The following is a 20,131-nucleotide window of genomic DNA, read 5'->3' as shown; positions in this document are numbered from 1 at the left end:
AAATCCTCCCCTCTCATTTTTTTTTAAATTTTCCAAAAGAAGGAACAGAGAAGGGGGCCATATGAGGATATTCCCTCAAAGGCCCGGTCCTCTGTTCTTAACGCTACCTCGCTAATGTGGGAAATGGCGAATAGTATGAAAAAAAAAAAAAAATATATATATATATATATATATATATATATATATATATATATATATATATATATATATATATATATATATATATATTTTTTTTTTTTGCCGCTGTCTCCCGCGTTTGTGAGGTAGCGCAAGGAAACAGACGAAAGAAATGGCCCAACCCACCTCCATACACATGTATATACATACGTCCACACGCAAATATACATACCTACACAGCTTTCCATGGTTTACCCCAGACGCTTCACATGCCCTGATTCAATCCACTGACAGCACGTCAACCCCGGTATACCACATCGATCCAATTCACTCTATTCCTTGCCCTCCTTTCACCCTCCTGCATGTTCAGGCCCCGATCACACAAAATCTTTTTCACTCCATCTTTCCACCTCCATTTTGGTCTCCCACTTCTCCTCGTTCCCTCCACCTCTGACACATATATCCTCTTGGTCAATCTTTCCTCACTCATTCTCTCCATGTGACCAAACCATTTCAAAACACCCTCTTCTGCTGTATATATATATATATATATATATATATATATATATATATATATATATATATATATATTTTTTTTTTTTTTTTTTTTGCTTTGTTGCTGTCTCCCGCGTTTGCGAGGTAGCGCAAGGAAACAGACGAAAGAAAGTGGCCCAACCCACCCCCATACACATGTATATACATACGTCCACACACGCAAATATACATACCTACACAACTTTCCATGGTTTACCCCAGACGCTTCACATGCCTTGATTCAATCCACTGACAGCACGTCAACCCCGGTATACCACATCGCTCCAATTCACTCTATTCCTTGCCCTCCTTTCACCCTCCTGCATGTTCAGGCCCCGATCACACAAAATCTTTTTCACTCCATCCTTCCACCTCCAATTTGGTCTCCCTCTTCTCCTCGTTCCCTCCACCTCCGACACATATATCCTCTTGGTCAATCTTTCCTCACTCATTCTCTCCATGTGCCCAAACCATTTCAAAACACCCTCTTCTGCTCTCTCAACCACGCTCTTTTTATTTCCACACATCTCTCTTACCCTTACGTTACTTACTCGATCAAACCACCTCACACCACACATTGTCCTCAAACATCTCATTTCCAGCACATCCATCCTCCTGCGCACAACTCTATCCATAGCCCACGCCTCGCAACCATACAACATTGTTGGAACCACTATTCCTTCAAACATACCCATTTTTGCTTTCCGAGATAATGTTCTCGACTTCCACACATTCTTCAAGGCTCCCAGAATTTTCGCCCCCTCCCCCACCCTATGATCCACTTCCGCTTCCATGGTTCCATCCGCTGCCAGATCCACTCCCAGATATCTAAAACACTTCACTTCCTCCAGTTTTTCTCCATTCAAACTCACCTCCCAATTGACTTGACCCTCAACCCTACTGTACCTAATAACCTTGCTCTTATTCACATTTACTCTTAACTTTCTTCTTCCACACACTTTACCAAACTCAGTCACCAGCTTCTGCAGTTTCTCACATGAATCAGCCACCAGCGCTGTATCATCAGCGAACAACAACTGACTCACTTCCCAAGCTCTCTCATCCCCAACAGACTTCATACTTGCCCCTCCCTCCAAAACTCTTGCATTCACCTCCCTAACAACCCCATCCATAAACAAATTAAACAACCATGGAGACATCACACACCCCTGCCGCAAACCTACATTCACTGAGAACCAATCACTTTCCTCTCTTCCTACACGTACACATGCCTTACATCCTCGATAAAAACTTTTCATTGCTTCTAACAACTTGCCTCCCACACCATATATTTTTAATACCTTCCACAGAGCATCTCTATCAACTCTATCATATGCCTTCTCCAGATCCATAAATGCTACATACAAATCCATTTGTTTTATATATATATATATATATATATATATATATATATATATATATATATATATATATATATATATATATATATATATACAGACATATACATATATACACATGTACATAATTCATACTTGCTGCCTTTATTTATTCCCATTGCCACCCTGCCACACATGAAATGACAACCTCCTACCCTCGCATGCGCGCGAGGTAGCGTGAGGAAAAGACAACAAAGGCCACATTCGTTCACACTCAGTCTCTAGCTGTCATGCGTAATGCACTGAAACCACAGCTTCCTTTCCACATCCAGGACCCACAAAACTTTCCATGGTTTACCCCAGATGCTTCACATTCCCTGGTTCAATCCATTGTCAGCATGTTGACCCTGGTATACCACATCGTTCCAATTCACTCTATTCCTTGCACGCCTTTCACCCTCCTGCATGTTCAGGCCCTGATCGCTCAAAAACTTTTTCACTCCATCCTTCCACCTCCATTTTGGTCTCCCACTTCTCCTCGTTCCCTCCACCTGACACATATATCCTCTTTGTCAATCTTTCCTCACTCAGTCTCTCCATGTGACCAAACCATTTCAAAACACCCTCTTCTGCTCTCTCAACCACACTCTTTTTAATACCACACATCTCTCTTACCCTTTCATTACTTACTCGATCAAACCACCTCACAACACTTATTGTCCTCATACATCTCATTTCCAATACATCCACCCTCCTCCACACAACTCTATCTATAGCCCACGCCTCGCAACCATATAACATTGTTGGAACCACTATTCCTTCAAACATACCCATTTTTGCTTTCTGAGATAATGTTCTAGCCTTCCACACATTTTTCAATGCTCCCAGAACATTCGCCCCCTCCCCTACCCTGTGACTCACTTCTGCTTCCTTGGTTCCATCCGCTGCCAAATCCACTCCCAAATATCTTAAACACTTCAATTCCTCCAGTTTTTCTCAGTTCATACTTACCTCCCAACTGAAATGTCCCTCAACTTTACTGTACCTAATACCCTTGCTCTTATTCACATTTACTCTCAGCTTTCTTCTTTCACACGCTTTACCAAACTCAGTCACCAGCTTCTTCAGTTTCTCACTCGAAATCAGCTGCCAGTGCTGTATCATCAGCGAACAACAACTGTCTCACTTCTCAAGCTCTCTCATCCACAACAGACTGCATACTTGCCCCTCTCTCCAAAACTCTTGCATTCACCTCCCTAGCAGCCCCATCCATAAACAAATTAAACAACCATGGAGACATCATGCACCCCTACCACAAGCTGACATTCACTGAGAACCAGTCAGTTTCCTCTCTTCTACTCATACACAAGCCTCCCACACCATATATTCTTAATATCTTCCACTGAGCATCTCTATGAACTCTATCATATGCCTTCTCCAGATCCATGAATGCTACATACAAATCCATTTGCTTTTCTAGGTATTTCTCACATACATTCTTCAAAGCAAACACCTGATCCACACATCCTCTACCACTTCTGAAACCACACTGCTCTTCCCCAATCTGATGCTCTGTGTATGCCTTCACCCTCTCATTCAGTACCCTCACATATAATTTCCCAGGAATACTCAACAAACTTATACCTCTGTAATTTGAGCACTCACCTTTATCCCCTTTGCCTTTGTACAGTGGCACTACGCATGCATTCCGCCAATCCTCAGGCACCTCACCATGAGTCATACATACATTAGATATCCTTACCCCCTTTTTTAATAAATTCCACTGCAATACCATCCAAACCCGCTGCCTTGTCGGCTTTCATCTTCCGCAAAGCTTTTACTACCTCTTCTCTGTGTACCAAATCATTCTCCCTAACCCTCTCGCTTTGCACACTACCTCGACCAAAACATACTATATCTGCCACTCTATCATCAAACACATTCAACAAGCCTTCAAAATACTCACTCCATCTCCTTCTCACATCACCACTACTTGTTATCACCTCTCCATTAGTCCCCTTCACCGATGTTCCCATTTTTTCTCTTGTCTTATGCACTTTATTTACCTCCTTCCAAAACATTTTTTTTTTTTTTTTTATACTTTGTCGCTGTCTCCCGCGTTTGCGAGGTAGCGCAAGGAAACAGACGAAAGAAATGGCCCAACCCACCCCCATACACATGTATATACATACGTCCACACACGCAAATATACATACCTACACAGCTTTCCATGGTTTACCCCAGACGCTTCACATGCCTTGATTCAATCCACTGACAGCATGTCAACCCCGGTATACCACATCGCTCCAATTCACTCTATTCCTTGCCCTCCTTTCACCCTCCTGCATGTTCAGGCCCCGATCACACAAAATCTTTTTCACTCCATCATAAACATCTTTTTATTCTCCCTAAAATTTAATGATACTCTCTCACCCCAACTCTCATTTGCCCTCTTTTTCACCTCTTGCACCTTTCTCTTGACCTCCTGCCTCTTTCTTTTATACATCTCCCACTCATTTGCATTATTTCCCTGCAAAAATCGTTTGAATGCCTCTCTCTTCTCTGCTCTTTCATTCCACCACTCACTACCCTTTCTAATCTGCCCACCTCCCATGCTTCTCATGCCACAAACATCTTTTGTGCAAGCCATCACTGCTTCCCTAAATACATTCCATTCCTCCCCCACTCCCCTTACGTCCTTTGCTCTCACCTTTTTCCATTCTGCACTCAGTCTGTCTTGGTACTTCCTCACACAAGTCTCCTTCCCAAGCTCAATTAATCTCACCACTCTCTTCATCCCAACATTCTCTCTTCTTTTCTGAAAACCTCTACAAATCTTCACCTTCGCCTCCACAAGATAATGATCAAACATTCCTCCAGTTGCACCTCTCAGCACATTAATATCCAAAAGTCTCTCTTTCGCGCACCTATCAATTAACACTTAATCCAATAACACTCTCTGGCTATCTCTCCTACTTACATATGTTTACTTATGTATATCTCTCTTTTTAAACCAGGTATTCCCAATCACCAGTCCTTTTTCAGCGCACGAACCTACAAGCTCTTCACCATTTCCATTTACAACACTAAACATGCCATGTACACCAATTATTCCCTCAACTGCCACATTACTCACCTTTGCATTCAAATCACCCATCACTATAACCTGGTCTCATGCATCAAAACTACTGACACACTCACTCAGCTGCTCCCAAAACACTTGCCTCACATGATCTTTCTTCTCATGCCTAGGTGCATATGCACCAATAATCACCCATCTCTCTCCCTCCACTTTCAGTTTTATCCATATCACTCTAGAGCTTACTTTCTTACACTCTATCACATATTCCCTGCCACTCCTGTTTCAGGAGTAGTGCTACTCCTTCCCTTGCTCTTGTCCTCTCACTAACCCCTGACTTTACTCGCAAGACATTCCCAAACCACTCTTCCCCTTTACCCTTGAGCTTTGTTTCACTCAAGAGCCAAAACATCCAGGTTCCTATCCTCAAACATACTACCTATCTCTCCTTTTTTCTCATCATGGTTACATCCACACACATTTAGACACCCCAGTCTGAGCCTTTGAGGAGGATGAGCACTCCCCGCGTGACTCCTTTTGTTTCCCCTATTAGAAAGTTAAAATACAACGAAGGGAGGGTTTCTAGCTCCCTGCTCCTGTCCCCTTTAGTCGCCTTCTACGACATGTGAAGAATGCGTGGGAAGTATTCTTTTTCCCCTGTCCCTAGGGATAGATTGTTAAATGTGATATTTAGAAATTTCAAGATCTTTGTAAGAATGTGTATTGAATTATGATGTTGCTCTTGGATATCCCTTTATTTAGTTTTTAGTTAAATCTAGAAATAGCTATGTTTCAGATGGCATCGTGTAGCGCATGTCCTCTTCGTCTTCAGTGTGTTGCCTACCATAAAAGTGTAGACGAAAAGGAAAAGGCATCCATTACCAACCATTTCAAGAACCCTGAGAAGAAAAAGCAAAGTTTGGAACCCAGTGGCCTTCCTGACATAGAATGCTGTAAGTAGATATCTGAATGCCAGATATCCTGTTTGTATTAAGAAAAAGAATCTGATGTTAGGGCTGATTGCAGAACTGCAATTACTGTTATTTTTGAGATGAAGTCAGTTACTGAAGTATCTGTTAGTTTTGGAGGTGTTACAAAGAATGAATCTGTTAAAAATGGCTGGGTGAAGATGTTTTGATGGGGATTTTGGATGTTGATATAAGGTAAGATATTTGATTTGATGGGTGTAACAGTAAGGGAATTTGTAAGAGAGGCAACTTTAGAAATGCACTTGACCCTTAGGTGATTCGCCTGCTATACTAAGACAGTTTTCCTCTAGTAAAACCTGAGTTAAAGCAGCCAAAATAAGAAACCACTCTTTTAAGGAATCACAACACGAGACATAAAACCTTAGGTGAATAGATGAAGATATATGCCATATATCATCAAGTTTTCAGTGTTTTTATTCACATCGGGAATTAGGAGTTTTGTTGCTTTATCTACCAACTAATACAAGAAGCTATGTGCATGTTTGTGCTTCCTCAAAAACTGGTAACACTGGTGTGTGGTGGTATTGAGGCATTGGTTTATTTGTTAACCATGAGAGAGGTTCTTATAGCACATGCACAGAGGAGGAGTGAAAGTGTCTCATACCCTCATAAGTCATTCCAGAACTGTTTTCTTACATCCATACCATAGAATACTGAAGAAGAGTAGAAGCAATATGTTTGCAGATTGGATCCACAAACTATGTGCATTTGTGGAAAAGTGAGAGGATATCAGATGACTGGGAAGGAATGTGATGTTGAAGAAAAGCCCCATATTCTTAAGCAAGAAAATGGGTATGCAAGCAAGATTTGAAGATGCACTGGCAGAGCTGAATTCAGCATCTGGACCTTTTTTTTCCTGTCATCTTTTCCTGAAAAATTGGTTGTGGTCAACCTAGATAGATCAATAAGGGTACTGATAACCTGATGGAGATGGGTTTTTCAGTTCCTCATGCCTCATCACATTATTTGTTGCTTTGGAAGGAAACAAAAGGATTAGAGCAGGAAACACAAAATACTGAGTGACTTCACTTCATTTGCAAGCTCAAGAGCAGGAGAAATTTGAGAAAACAGGACTAAGATTGAGGGAAGATGTGGCATGAGAAAGAAATTCTTTATGTAAAACTACCAGAAACTACTATTAACATGATCTCAGGTCAGTCCAAATGCAGTAGAGGTAATGTTAAGGACACAGAGTCTCCTAATGCCTTTGACAGTGTATCAGCTCTTAGGTTTTGTAAACTCTGTCCATACAGTGGGACCAGAATTATCAGTTTTCATCATCTACTTCAAAGACATAGTGCAAGTTTACAGCCTTAGCAATTAAGTTAAGATGTTACTTTTCTGAATCCGTCTAAAGGCAGGCCTTGCATGGTTCTTCACTGCCTTGATATATCATCAGATCTTGCAATAAAATAAAGAAGGCACTCCTTAAAGCACATGGTCTGACAGCAGTGAAGGCCAAAACCCTTGCCTTTACAACCTGCCTTCAAGAAAATGAAACTTCATCACAATTTGGTGTATGACTGCAAGGCCACACCTGAAACAGGTTGTTACAGGCAGAAGTTTCCAACACAAAAATGGGTATAACTAGCCTGTTTCTCAGAAAAGTTTGAATGATATTTGTTCTGCTTCCTTGCTAGTTCAGTTTAACATCCAGCATGTTTATACATTGCAGCAAACGATGGACAAGGTCATTGCCCACTTTTTATGAAGCCAAAACACCTAAAGCTGTTATCCTTAGATACGAAAATTCAGCAGATCAAACCTAATCTTTAAATACAAAAATTCAGCAGATCAAACTTGGTCATCTCAACCAAGTCAACAGTCATAGTTATGCCCATGATAGACATTTGAGTAGAACTACTACTGCAGGTCCCAAAGCATGTTGTAAGGTCCACAACACCAAATCTTGCTCTGATGTCCAGTGTTTTTCACAGAGCAGTGCCTAAAAATGCTGGTGAATGTGAAGCAGAGATGTACACAGTCAACAAACAAAAAGGGAAGGTGGGAGCCATGTTGCTCATACCTTTGAAAATATTGTATGTTTATTTCTCCCGTATCCCCAGGGATAGGGGAGAAAGAATTCTTCCCATGCATTCCCCGCGTGTCGTAGAAGGCGACTAAAGGGGATGGGAGCAGGGGGCTAGAAACCCTCCCCTCCTTGTATTTTAACTTTCTAAACGGGGAAACAGAAGAAGGAGTCATGTGGGGAGTGCTCATCCTCCTCGAAGGCTCAGATTGGGGTGTCTAAATGTGTGTGGATGTAACCAAGATGAGAAAAAAGGAGAGATAGGTAGTATGTTTGAGGAAAGGAACCTGAATGTTTTGGCTCTGTGAAATGAAGCTCAAGGGTAAAGGGGAAGAGTGGTTTATGTCTTGGGAGTAAAGTCAGGGGTTGGTGAGCGGACAAGAGCAAGGGAAGGAGTAGCACTACTCCTAAAGCAGGAGTTGGGAGTATATGATAGAGTGTAAGAAAGTAAACTCTAGATTGATATGGGTAAAACTGAAAGTTGATGGAGAGAGATGGGTGATTATCGATGCCTATGCACCTGGCCATGAGAAGAAAGATGATGAGAGGCAAGTGTTTTGGGAGCAGTTGAGTGAGTGTGTTAGCAGCTTTGATGCATGAGACCTGGGCTATAGTACTACAGATGGGTGATTTGAATGCAAAGGTGAGTAATGTGGCAGTTGAGGGTATATTTGGTGTACGTAGGGTGTTAGTGTTGTAAATGGAAATGGTGACCAGCTAGAAGATTTATGTGCTGAAAAAGGACTGGTGATTGGTAATACCTGGTTTAAGAAGAGATATACATAAGTATATGTATGTAAGTAGAAGAGATGACTAGAGAGCGTTATTGGATTAAGTGTTAATTGATAGGCACACGAAAGAGAGACTTTTGGATGTTAATGTGCTGAGAGAGGCAACTGGAGGGACGTCTCATCATTATCTTGTGGAGGCGAAGGTGAAGATATGTAGAGGTTTTCAGAAAAGAGAGAATGTTGGGGTAAAGAGAGTGGTGAGAATAGGTGAGCTTGGAAAGGAGACTTGTGTGAGGAAGTACCAGGAGAGACTAAGTGCAGAATGGAAAAAGGTGAGAGCAAATGACTTAAGGGGAGTGGGTGGGGAATGGGATGTATTTAGGGAAGCAGTGATGGCTTACGCCAAAGATGCCTGTGGCATGAGAAAGGTGGGAGGTGGGCAGATTAGAAAGGGTAGTGAGTGATGGGATGAAGAAGTAAGATTCTTAGTGAAAGAGAAGAGAGGCATTTGGATGATTTTTGTAGGGAAATAGTGCAAATGACTGGGATATGTGTAAAAGAAAGAGGCAAGAGGTCAAGAGAAAAGTGCAAGAGGTGAAAAAGAGGGCAAATGAGAGTTGGGATGGGAGAGTATCATTAAATTTTAGGAAGAATAAACAGATGTTTTGGAAGGAGGTAAATAAAGTGCATAAGACAAGAGAACAAATGGGAACATTGGTGAAGGAGGCAAATGGGGAGGTAATAACAAGAAGTGGTGAAGTGAGAGGGAGATGGAGTGAGTATTTTGAAGGTTTGTTGAATGTGTTAGATGATAGAGTGGCAGATATAGGGTGTTTTGGTTGAGGTGGTGTGTGAAGTGAGATGGTCAGGGAGAATGATTTGGTAAAGAGAGAAGAGGTGGTGAAAGCTTTGTGGAAGATGAAAGGTGGCGGGTTTGGATGGTATTGCTGTGGAATTTATTAAAAAATGGGATGACTGTGTTGTTGACTGGTTGGTGAGGATATTCAATGTATGTATGGTTCATGGTGAAGTGCCTAAGGATTGGCAAAATGCTTGCATAGTGCCATTGTACAAAAGCAAAGGGGATAAAGGTGAGTCTTCAAATTATTGAGGTATAAGTTTGTTGAGTATTCCTGGGAAATTATATGGGAGGTTATTGATTGAGAGGGTAAGGGCATGGACAGAGCATCAGATTGGGGAAGAGCAGTGTGGTTTCAGAAGGGGTAGAGGATGTGTAGATCAGGTGTTTGCTTTGAAGAATGTATGGGAGAAATACTTAGAAAAACAGATGGATTTGTATGTAGCATTTATGGATCTTGAGAAGGCATATAATAAAGTTGATTGAGAGGCTCTGTGGAAGGTATTAAGAGAGGGAGGGAGTGGTGTGGGAGGTAAGTCTTGAAGCAGTGAAAAGCTTTTATCGAGGATGTAAGTCATGTGTATGAGTAGGAAGAGAGGAAGGTGATTGGTTCCTAAAGAATGTCGGTTTGTGGCAGGGGTGCATGATGGTTGTTTAATTTGTTTATGGATGGGGTTGTTAGGGAGGTGAGTGCAAGAATATTTGAGAAAGGGGCAAGTATGCAATCTATTGTGGATGAGAGGGCTTGGGAAGTAAGTCAGTTGTCGTTCACTGATGTTACAGTGCTAGTGGCTGATTCAGGGTGAGAAACTGCAGAAGTGGTAAGAAGTGGTAAAGTGTGTGAAAGAAGAAAGCTGAGTAAATGTGACTAAGAGAAAGGTTATTAGGTGCAGTAGGATTGAGGGACAAGTCATTTGGGAGGTCAAGTTTGAATGGAGAAAAAGTGGAGGAAGTGAAGTGTTTTAGATATCTGGGAGTGGATTTTGGCAGTGGATGGAACCATGGAAGCAGAAGTGAATCATAGGGTGGGGGAGAGGGCTAAGGTTCTGGGAGCGTTGAAGAATGTGTGGAAGGCGAGAACGTTATCATGGAGATAAAAAATTGGTATGTTTGAAGGAATAGTGGTTCCAGCAATGTTATATAGTTGTGAGGCATGGGCTATAGATAGGGTTGTGCGGAGGAGGGTGGACGTGTTAGAAATGAGATGTTTGAGGTCAATATGTGGTGTGAAGTGGTTTGATCGAGTAAGTAATGAAAGGGTAAGAGAGATGTGTGGTAATAAAAAGAGTGTGGTTGAGTGAGCAGAAGGGTGTATTGAAATGGTTTGGTCACATGGAGAGAATGAGTGAGGAAACATTGACAAAGAGGATATATGTGTCAGAGGTGGAGGGAATGAGGAGAAGTGGGAGACCAAATTAGAGGTGTTCGGATGGAGTGAAAAAGATTTTGAGCGATCAGGGCCTGAACATATTTTTCACTCCATCCTTCTACCTCAAATATGGTCTCCCACCTCTGACACACATATCCTCTTTGTCAGTCTTTCCTCACTCATTCTCTCCATTCACACCACCTATTGTTCTCTAACATTTCATTTCCAAGATATCCAACCTCCGCACAGCCCTATCTATAGCCCATGCCTCGCAACCATGCAGTATTGTTGGAACTACTATTCCTTCAAACATTCCCATTTTTGCTCTCCGAGATAATGTTCTCTCCTTCCACACATTCTTCATCATTACCAGAACCTTCACCCCATCCCCCACCCTGTGACTCACTTCACTGCTAAGTCCACTCCAGATATCTAAAACATCACTTCCTCCAATTTTTCTCCGTTCAAACTTACATCCCAATTAACTTGTCCCTCAACCCTATTGAACCTGACAACCTTGCTCTTATTCAAATTTACTCTCAACTTTCTCCTTTGACACACTTTTCCAAACTCAGTCACCAACTTCTGCAGTTTCTCATTCGAATCATCCAAGAGTGCTGTATCATCAGCGAACAACTGACTCACTTCCCAATCCTTCTCATCTCCAATGGACTGCATACTCACCCTTCTCTCCAAAACCCTTGCATTTATCTCCCTAAACACCCCATCCATAAACACATTAAACAACCATGGGGACATCACACAACCCTGCCGCAGACTGACCCTCTCTGGGGCCCACTCACTCTCCTCTTCCTACTCATACATATACCTTACATCTTTGGTAAAAACTTTGCTTCTAACAGCTTACCTCCTACACCATGTACTCTTAAGACCTTCCTTAAAGAATCTCTATCAACCCTATTATATGCCTTCTCCAGATCCATAAATGCTGCATATAAATCCATCTGTTTTTCTAAGTATTTCTCACACACATTCTTCAAAGCAAACACCTGATCCACACATCCTTTACCACTTCTTAAACCACACTGCTCTTATGTAATCTGATGCTCTGTACATGCCTTCACCCTCTCATTCAATAACCTCTCATGTAATTTCTCTGGAATACTCAACAAAAGGATGCCTCTGTAGTTTGAACACTGTAGTTTGAACACACCTTTATCCTCTTTGCTTTTGTACAATGGCACAATGCACACATTCTGCCAATTCTCAGGCACTTCACCATGATCCTTACATACACTGAATATTCTTACCAACCACTCAACAACACAGTCACCCCTTTCTTGATAATTTCCACTGCAATACAATTTAAACCCATCACCTTGCCGGCTTTCATTTCCCGCAAAACTTTCACTACCTCTTCTCTCTTAGCCAAACCATTCTCCCTGACCCTCTCACTTCGTACACTATCCCAACCAAAACACTCTACATCTGCCACTCTATCATTAAACACATTCAACAAAATTTCAAAATTCTTGCTCCATCTTCTCACTTCATCTCTACCTGTTATTGCTTCCCCCCTTGCCCCCTTCTCTGATGTTCCTATTTGCTCTCTAGTCTTATGAATGATATTTACCTCCTTTCAAAACTTCTTTTTATTCTCCTTAAAGTTTAATGATACTCTCTCACCCCAGCTCTCATTTGCCCTCTTTTTCAACCCTTGCCGCTTTCTTTTATACATCTCCCAGATATTTGCATTCCTTCCTTGCAAGTATCGTCCAAATGCCTCTCTTTTCTCTTTCACTAACAACTTTACTTCTTCATCCCACCACTCACTACTCTTTCCAATCTGCCCACCTCCCACCTTTCTCAGGCCACATGCATCTTTTGCACATGTCATCCCTGCTTCCCTAAATACATCCCATTCCTCACTGACTCTCCTCACGTCATTTGCTCTCACCTTTTGCCATTCTACACTCAACCTCTCTTGGTACTTCTTCACACAAGTGTCATTTCCAAGCTCACTTACTCTCATTACTTGCTTCTCCCCAACATTTTCTCTTCTTTTTTGAAAACCTCTACAAAGCTTCACCTTCGCCTCCACAAGATAGTGATCAGACATCCCTCCAGCTGCCCCTCTTAGCACACTAACATACAAAAGTCTCTATTTTACGCACCTATTAATTAACACATAATCCAATAATACCCTTTGACCATTTCTCCTACTCACATATGTAACTTATGTATATCTCTCTTTTTAAACCAGGTATTCCCAATCACCAGTCTTTTTTCAGCACACAAATCCACAAGCTCTTCACCATTTCCATGCACAACACTGAATACCCCATGTACACCAATTATACCCTCAACTGCGACACTACTCACCTTCACATTTAAATCACCCTTCACTAATACCCTGTCTTGTGCATCAAAGCTGCCGACACACTCACCCAGCAGCTCCGAAAACACTTGTGTCTCGTGATCTTTATTCTCATGACCAGGTGCATAAGCACCAACAATCACCCATCCCTCTCCATCCACTCTCAGTTTTACCCTCATCAATCTAGAATTTACTTTCTTACACTTTATCACACTCCCACAACTCCTGCTTCAGGCTAGTGCTACTCCTTCCTTAGCTCTTGTCCTCTCACCTACACCTGACTTTACTCCCAAGACTTTTCCAAACCATTCTTCCCCTTTACTCTTGAGCTTCATTTCACTCAGAGCCAGAACATCTAGGTTCCTTTCCTCAAACATACTACCCATCTCTCCTTTCTTTTCATCTTGGTTACATCCACACACATTCAGACGCCCCAATCTGAGTCTTCGAGGAGGATGAGCACTTCTCGCTTGACTCCTTCTTCTGTTTCCCTATTTAGAAATTGAAATAAAAGGAGGGGAAGGTTTCTAGCCCCCATTTATTCACCTTCTACGACATGCAGGAACACATGGAAAGTATTTCCTTAATTCTGACAATTATTATGCATGGAATTGAAGCTGACTTTTTTAAATGCTAAGCTAGAATATGTTGTGCTTGATATGTTATTGGCCTAAAAGAAAGACAATTACTGAAGGGATTAGATAAATATCAGTATTTCCCTTACAGTGACTGATTGCGACTTGTGTCTTCGAAAGGAGGATTGGGATAACAGGTGTGTAATACTTTTTTTGTTTTGACTTAGAACATGGTCCCATTTTTCATTGTAGGAGATGAATTGATTTTATAGGTTGTGATTTGATTTTCCATAACATCATGCTTTTGATTTTTCTCATTTGATTTCCATCAGGACATATAAAAAATTTTCTCCAATTGTTGATGATTATATGATTTTCATCCATTTAATTGACCCAAATGCAGGAACTTTTAATTCCTCTCATCCCGCCTGTTGGTACAGGTACACCACCGATTTTCTGGCAACTGATGGTTTTGCACCTTCTTTAGTTCGGACGAATTTACGTGAGGGAACTTGAAATTACTGTGGCCACTAGACTAGTTTACTGGGCGGCCACAGATGGCGTTGTGTGTAGGGCATGCTTATTTACATTCTTTACACTGCGCTTGTTGGTGGTGATACTGCAATTCTGCGAGATTCTTAGCTTCTTTTGCTTAACTTTAACCCTAGCTATGGCTTCTAAGACATATGAGTGTCAGTTGTGGTGTCAAACGTAAACACCAGTCCATATCAATCCAAGAGAAAGTAGAACTGTTGAAAAAATGGACCGTGGTGTTTCGGTGTGTAAGCTGTGTGACATTTACAGTATTGGTTCATCAACTGTTTATGATATAAAGAAGCAAAGGGAGAAAATAAAATTCTATGCAAACAGCGATTTCAAGAAGCAATTGATGATTAGAAAACCTGTGAAAGATGGTAAGAGTACTGAGCACGATCGAGTGATGATGCAATGGTTTCGACAGCGTCGGAGTGATGGAGTGCACTTGTCAGGTAGCATGATAATGGACCAGGCTAAGTTGTTCCATAAAGAACTTAAATTACAATATGAGTGTGACTGTAGTTAAGGATGGAGTCAAAGATTCAAGAAGCTTCATGGAATTTCCATGAATAAAGTGTGCAGAAAAAAGCGGTCTACAAACCACAAAAGAGCTGCTGAGTATGTGGACAAATTTGCAAAATTCATAGCTTACGAGCACCACAGTCCTGAGCAGGTGTATAGTGTTGTTATTATTATTATTGTACTTTGTCGGTCTCCTGCGTTGGCGAGGTAAACAGATGAAAGAATGGTCCAACCCACCCACATACACATGTATATACATAAACGCTCTCACACGCACATACACATACCTATACATTTCAAGGTGTACGTACATATACATACACAGACATATACATCTATACACATGCACATATTCATACATGCTGCCTTCATCCATTCCCACCACACATGAAATAGCACCCCCCCTGTGTGTGCATGAGGTAGCACTAGGAAAAGACAACTAGGTCCACTTTTGTTCACATTCAGTCTCTAGCTGTCATGTGTAATGCACTGAAACGACAGCTCTCTTTCCACATCCAGGCCCCACAAAATTTCCATGGTTTACCCCTGACGCTTCACATGCCCTGATTCAATCCATTGACAGCATGTCGACCCTGGTATACCACATCATTCCAATTCGTTCTATTCCTTGCATGCCTTTCACCCTCCTGTATGTTCAGGCCCCGCTCACTCAAAATTTTTTTCACTCCATCGTTCCACCTCCAATTTGGTCTCCCATTTCTTCTTGTTCCCTCTACCTCTGACACGTATATCCTCTTTGTCAATCTCTCCTCGCTCATTCTCTCCATGTGACCATACCCTTTCAGTACACCCTCTTCTGCTCTCTCTACCACACTCTTTTTATTACCACACATCTCTTTTACCCTTTCATTACTTACTCGATCAAATCACCCCACACCACATATTGACCTCAGACATCTCATTTACAACACATCCACCCTCCTCCACACAACACTATCTATAACCCATGCCTCACAACCATATAACATTATTGGAACCACTATTCCTTAAAACATATCCATTTTTGCTCTCTAAGATAATGTCTCCACCTTCCACACATTCTTCAACGCTCCCAGGACCTTTGCACCCTCCCCCACCCCGTGACTCACTTTCTCTTCCATGCTTCCATCCGCTGCCAAATCCACTCCCAGATATCTAAAACACCTCGCTTCCTCCAGTTTTTCTGCATTTAAACTTACCTCCCAATTTACTTATCCTTCAACCCTACTGAACCTAATAACCTTGCTCTTATTCACATTTACTCTCAGCTTTCTTTCACATGCTTTACCAAACTCAGTTACCAATTTCTCACCCGAATCAGCCACCAGCACTGTATCATCAGCGAACAACAACTGACTCACTTCCCAAGCCCTCTCATCCACAATAGACTGCATACTTGCCCCTCTTCAAAACTCTTGCATTCACCTCCCTAACACCCTGAACCATAAACAAATTAAGCAACCATGGAGATATCACGCACCTATGCGGCAAGCTGACATTCACTGGGAACCAATCACTTTCCTCTCTTCCTACTTGTACACATGCCTTACATCCTTGATAAAAACTTTTCACTGCTTCTAGCAACTTACCTCCCACACCATATACTCTTAATACCTTCCACAAAGCATCTCTGTTAACTCTATTATATGCCTTCTCCAGATCCATAAATGCTACATACAAATCCATCTATTTTTCTAATTATTTCTCACATACATTCTTCAAAGCAAACACCTGATCCACACATCCTCTACCTTTTTTGAAACCACACTGCTCTTCCCCAATCTGATGCTCTGTACATGTTATCACCCTCTCAGTCAGTACCCTTTCATATAATTTCCCAGGAATACTCAACAAACTTATACCTCTGTAATTTGAACACTTACCTTTATCCCCTTTACCTTTGTACAATGGCACTATGCATGCATTCTGCCAATCCTCAGGCTCTTCAACATGAACCATACATACATTGAATATCCTCACCAACCAATGGACAACACAGTCACCCCCTTTTATTAATAAATTCCACAGCAGTACCATCTAAACCCGCTGCCTTACCAGCTTTCACCTTCTGCAAAGCTTTCACTACCTTTTCTCTGTTTACCAAATCATTCTCCCTGACCCTTTCACTTTGCACAGCACCTCAACCAAAACACATTCAGCAAACCTTCAAAATACTCACTCCAACTCCCTCTCACTTCACCTCTATTTGTTATTACCTCCCCATTTGCCCCCTTCACAGATGTTCTTATTTGATCTCTTGTCTTATGCACTTGATTTACCTCCTTCCAAAACATCTTTTTATTCTCCCTGAAATTAAATGATACTGTCTCGCCCCAACTCTCATTTGCCCTCTTTTTCACCTCTTGCACCTTTCTCTTGACTTCTTGCCTCTTTCTTTTATACATCTCCCTCTCATTTGCATTATTTCCCTGCAAAAATCGTCCAAATGCCTCTCTTCTCTTTCACTAACTCTCTTACTTCTTCATCCCACCACTCACTACCCTTTTTAATCTGCCCACCTCCCACCTTTCTCATGCCACAGGCATCTTTTGCGCAAGCCATCACTGCTTCCCTAAATATATCCCATTCCTCTCCCACACCCATTACTTCCTTTGGTCTCACCTTTTTCCATTCTGCACTCAATCTCTCCTGGTACTTCCTCACACAAGTCTCCTTTCCAAGCTTACTTACTCTCACCACTCTCTTCACCCCAACATTCTCTCTTTTTTGAAAACCTCTTCATATCTTCACCTTTGCCTCCACAAGATAATGATCAGATATCCCTCCAGTTGCCCCTCTCAGCACATTAACATCCAAAAGTCTCTCTTTCACATGCCTGTCAATTAACATGTAATCCAATAATGCTCTCTGGCCATCTCTCCTACTTACATATGTATACTTATGTATATCTCGCTTTTTAAACCAGGTATTCCTAGTCATCAGTCCTTTTTCAGCACACAAATCTACCAGCTCTTCACCATTTCCATTTACAACACTGAACACCCCATGTACACCAATTATACCCTCAACTGCCACATTACTCACCTTTGCATTCAAATCACCCTTCACTATAGCCCAGTCTCGTGCATCAAAGCTGCTAACACAGTCACTCAGCTGTTCCCAAAACATTTGCCTCTCATGATCTTTCTTTTCATGACCAGGTACATAGGCACCAATATTCACCCATCTCCATCCACCTTCAATTTACCCATATCAATCTAGTGTTTACTTTCTTACACTCTATCACATACTCCCACAACTCTCGCTTCTGGAGTAGTGCTACTCTTTCCTTTGCTCTTGTCCTCTCACCAACCTCTGACTGTACTCCCAGGACATTCCCAAACTGCTCTTCCCCTTTACCATTTAGCTTCGTTTCACTCAGAGCCAAAACATCCAGGTTCCTTTCCTCAAACATACTACCTATCTCTCCTTGTTTCTCACCTTGGTTACATCCACACACATTTAGACTCCCTAATCTGAGCCTTCGAGGAGGATGAGCACTCTCCGCATGACTCCTTTTGTTTCCCCTTTTAGAAAGTTAAAATACAAGGAGGGTAGGATTTCTAGCCCCCTGCCCACTCCAGTCCCCTTAGTCACCTTCTATAACATGCAGGGAATGTGTGGGAAGTATTCTTTCTCCCCTATCCTCAGGGATATAATATATATATATGATATGTGTGGTTCCGGTGCATTACACGTGACCGCTAGAGACTGAGTGTGAACGAATGTGTCCTTTGTTGTCTTTTCCTAGCGCTACCTCATGTGCATGCGGGGGGAAGGGGGGTGCCATTTCATGTGCAGCGGGGTGGTGGCGGGAATGGATGAAGGCAGTGTGTATATCCCCTGGGATAGGGGAGAATACTTCCCACGCATTCCTCACGTGTTGTAGAAGGCAACTGAAAGGGACGGGAGTGGGGGGGCTGGAAACCCTCCCGTCCTTATATTTTAACCTTCTAAAAGGGGAAACAGAAGGAGTCACATGGGGAGTGCTCATCCTCCTCGAAGGCTCAGATTGGGGTGTCTAAATGTGTGTGGATGTAACCAAGATGAAAAAATGGAGAGATAGGTAGTATGTTTCAGAAAAGGAACCTGGATGTTTTGGCTCTGAGTTAAACGAAGCTCAAGGGTAAAGGGGAAGAGTGGTTTGGAAATGTCTTGGGAGTAAAGTCAGTGGTTAGTGAGAGGACAAGAGCAAGGGAAGGAGTAGCACTACTCCTGAAACAGGAGTGATGGGAGTATGTGATAGAGTTAAGAAAGTAAACTCTAGATTGATATGGGTAAAATTGAAAGTGGATGGAGAGAAATGGGTGATTATTGGTGCATATGCACCTGGGCATGAGAAGAAAGATCTTGAGAAGCAAGTGTTTTGGGTGCAGCTGAGTGAGTCTGTTAGTAGTTTTGATGCACAAGACCGGGTTATAGTGATGGTTGATTTGAATGCAAAGGTGAGTAATGTGGCAGTTGAGGGGATGATTGGTGTACATGGGGTGCTCAGTGTTGTAAATGGAAATGGTGAAAAGCTTGTAGATTTATGTGCTGAAAAAGGACTGGTGATTGGGAATACCTGGTTTAAAAAGAGAGATATACATAAGTATACGTATGTAAGTAGGAGGGATGGCCAGAGAGTGTTATTGGATTACGTGGTAATTGATAGGTGCGCGAAAGAGAGACTTTTGGATGTTAATGTGCTGAGAGATGCAACTGGGGGGATGTCTAATCCTTATCTTGTGGAGGCGAAGGTGAAGATTTTTAGAGGTTTTCAGAAAAGAAGAGAGAATGTTGGGGTGAAGAGTATGGTGAGAGTAAGTGAGCTTGGGAAGGAGACTTGTGTGAGGAAGTCCCAGGAGAGACTGAGTACAGAATGGAAAAAAGGTGAGAACAAAGGAGGTAAGGGGAGTGGGGGAGGAATAGGATGTATTTAGGGAAGCAGTGATGGCTTTTGCAAAAGATGCTTGTGGCATGAGAAGCATGGGAGGTGGGCAGATTAGAAAGGGTAGTGAGTGTTTGGATGAAGAAGTAAGATTATTAGTGAAAGAGAAGAGAGAGGTATTTGGATGATTTTTGCAGGGAAATGATGCAAATGAGGGAAGTTGTATGAAAGAAAGAGACAGGAGG

The 20,131-nt window shown here is 42.0% G+C and overlaps 1 protein-coding gene across 6 annotated transcripts in view; it reads left to right on the top strand.

The window, feature by feature from the left end:
• LOC139758430 (adenine DNA glycosylase-like) overlaps window positions 1-20,131 on the top strand; it is a 115,330-nt gene that overhangs the window by 49,521 nt on the left and 45,678 nt on the right. For all 6 annotated transcript variants that reach the window (XM_071679835.1, XM_071679829.1, XM_071679833.1 and 3 more), the window contains exons 5-6: window positions 5,864-6,020; window positions 14,109-14,154. In XM_071679835.1, coding sequence (XP_071535936.1) covers window positions 5,864-6,020; window positions 14,109-14,154 — 203 coding nt within the window. The remainder of the gene's footprint in view (window positions 1-5,863; window positions 6,021-14,108; window positions 14,155-20,131) is intronic.

This window comes from Panulirus ornatus, chromosome 30 (assembly GCF_036320965.1).
Source record: "Panulirus ornatus isolate Po-2019 chromosome 30, ASM3632096v1, whole genome shotgun sequence".
NCBI lineage: Eukaryota > Metazoa > Arthropoda > Malacostraca > Decapoda > Palinuridae > Panulirus > Panulirus ornatus.
Note: the sequence above shows the minus strand (reverse complement) of the source record. Positions and strands in the feature narration are given on the sequence as shown.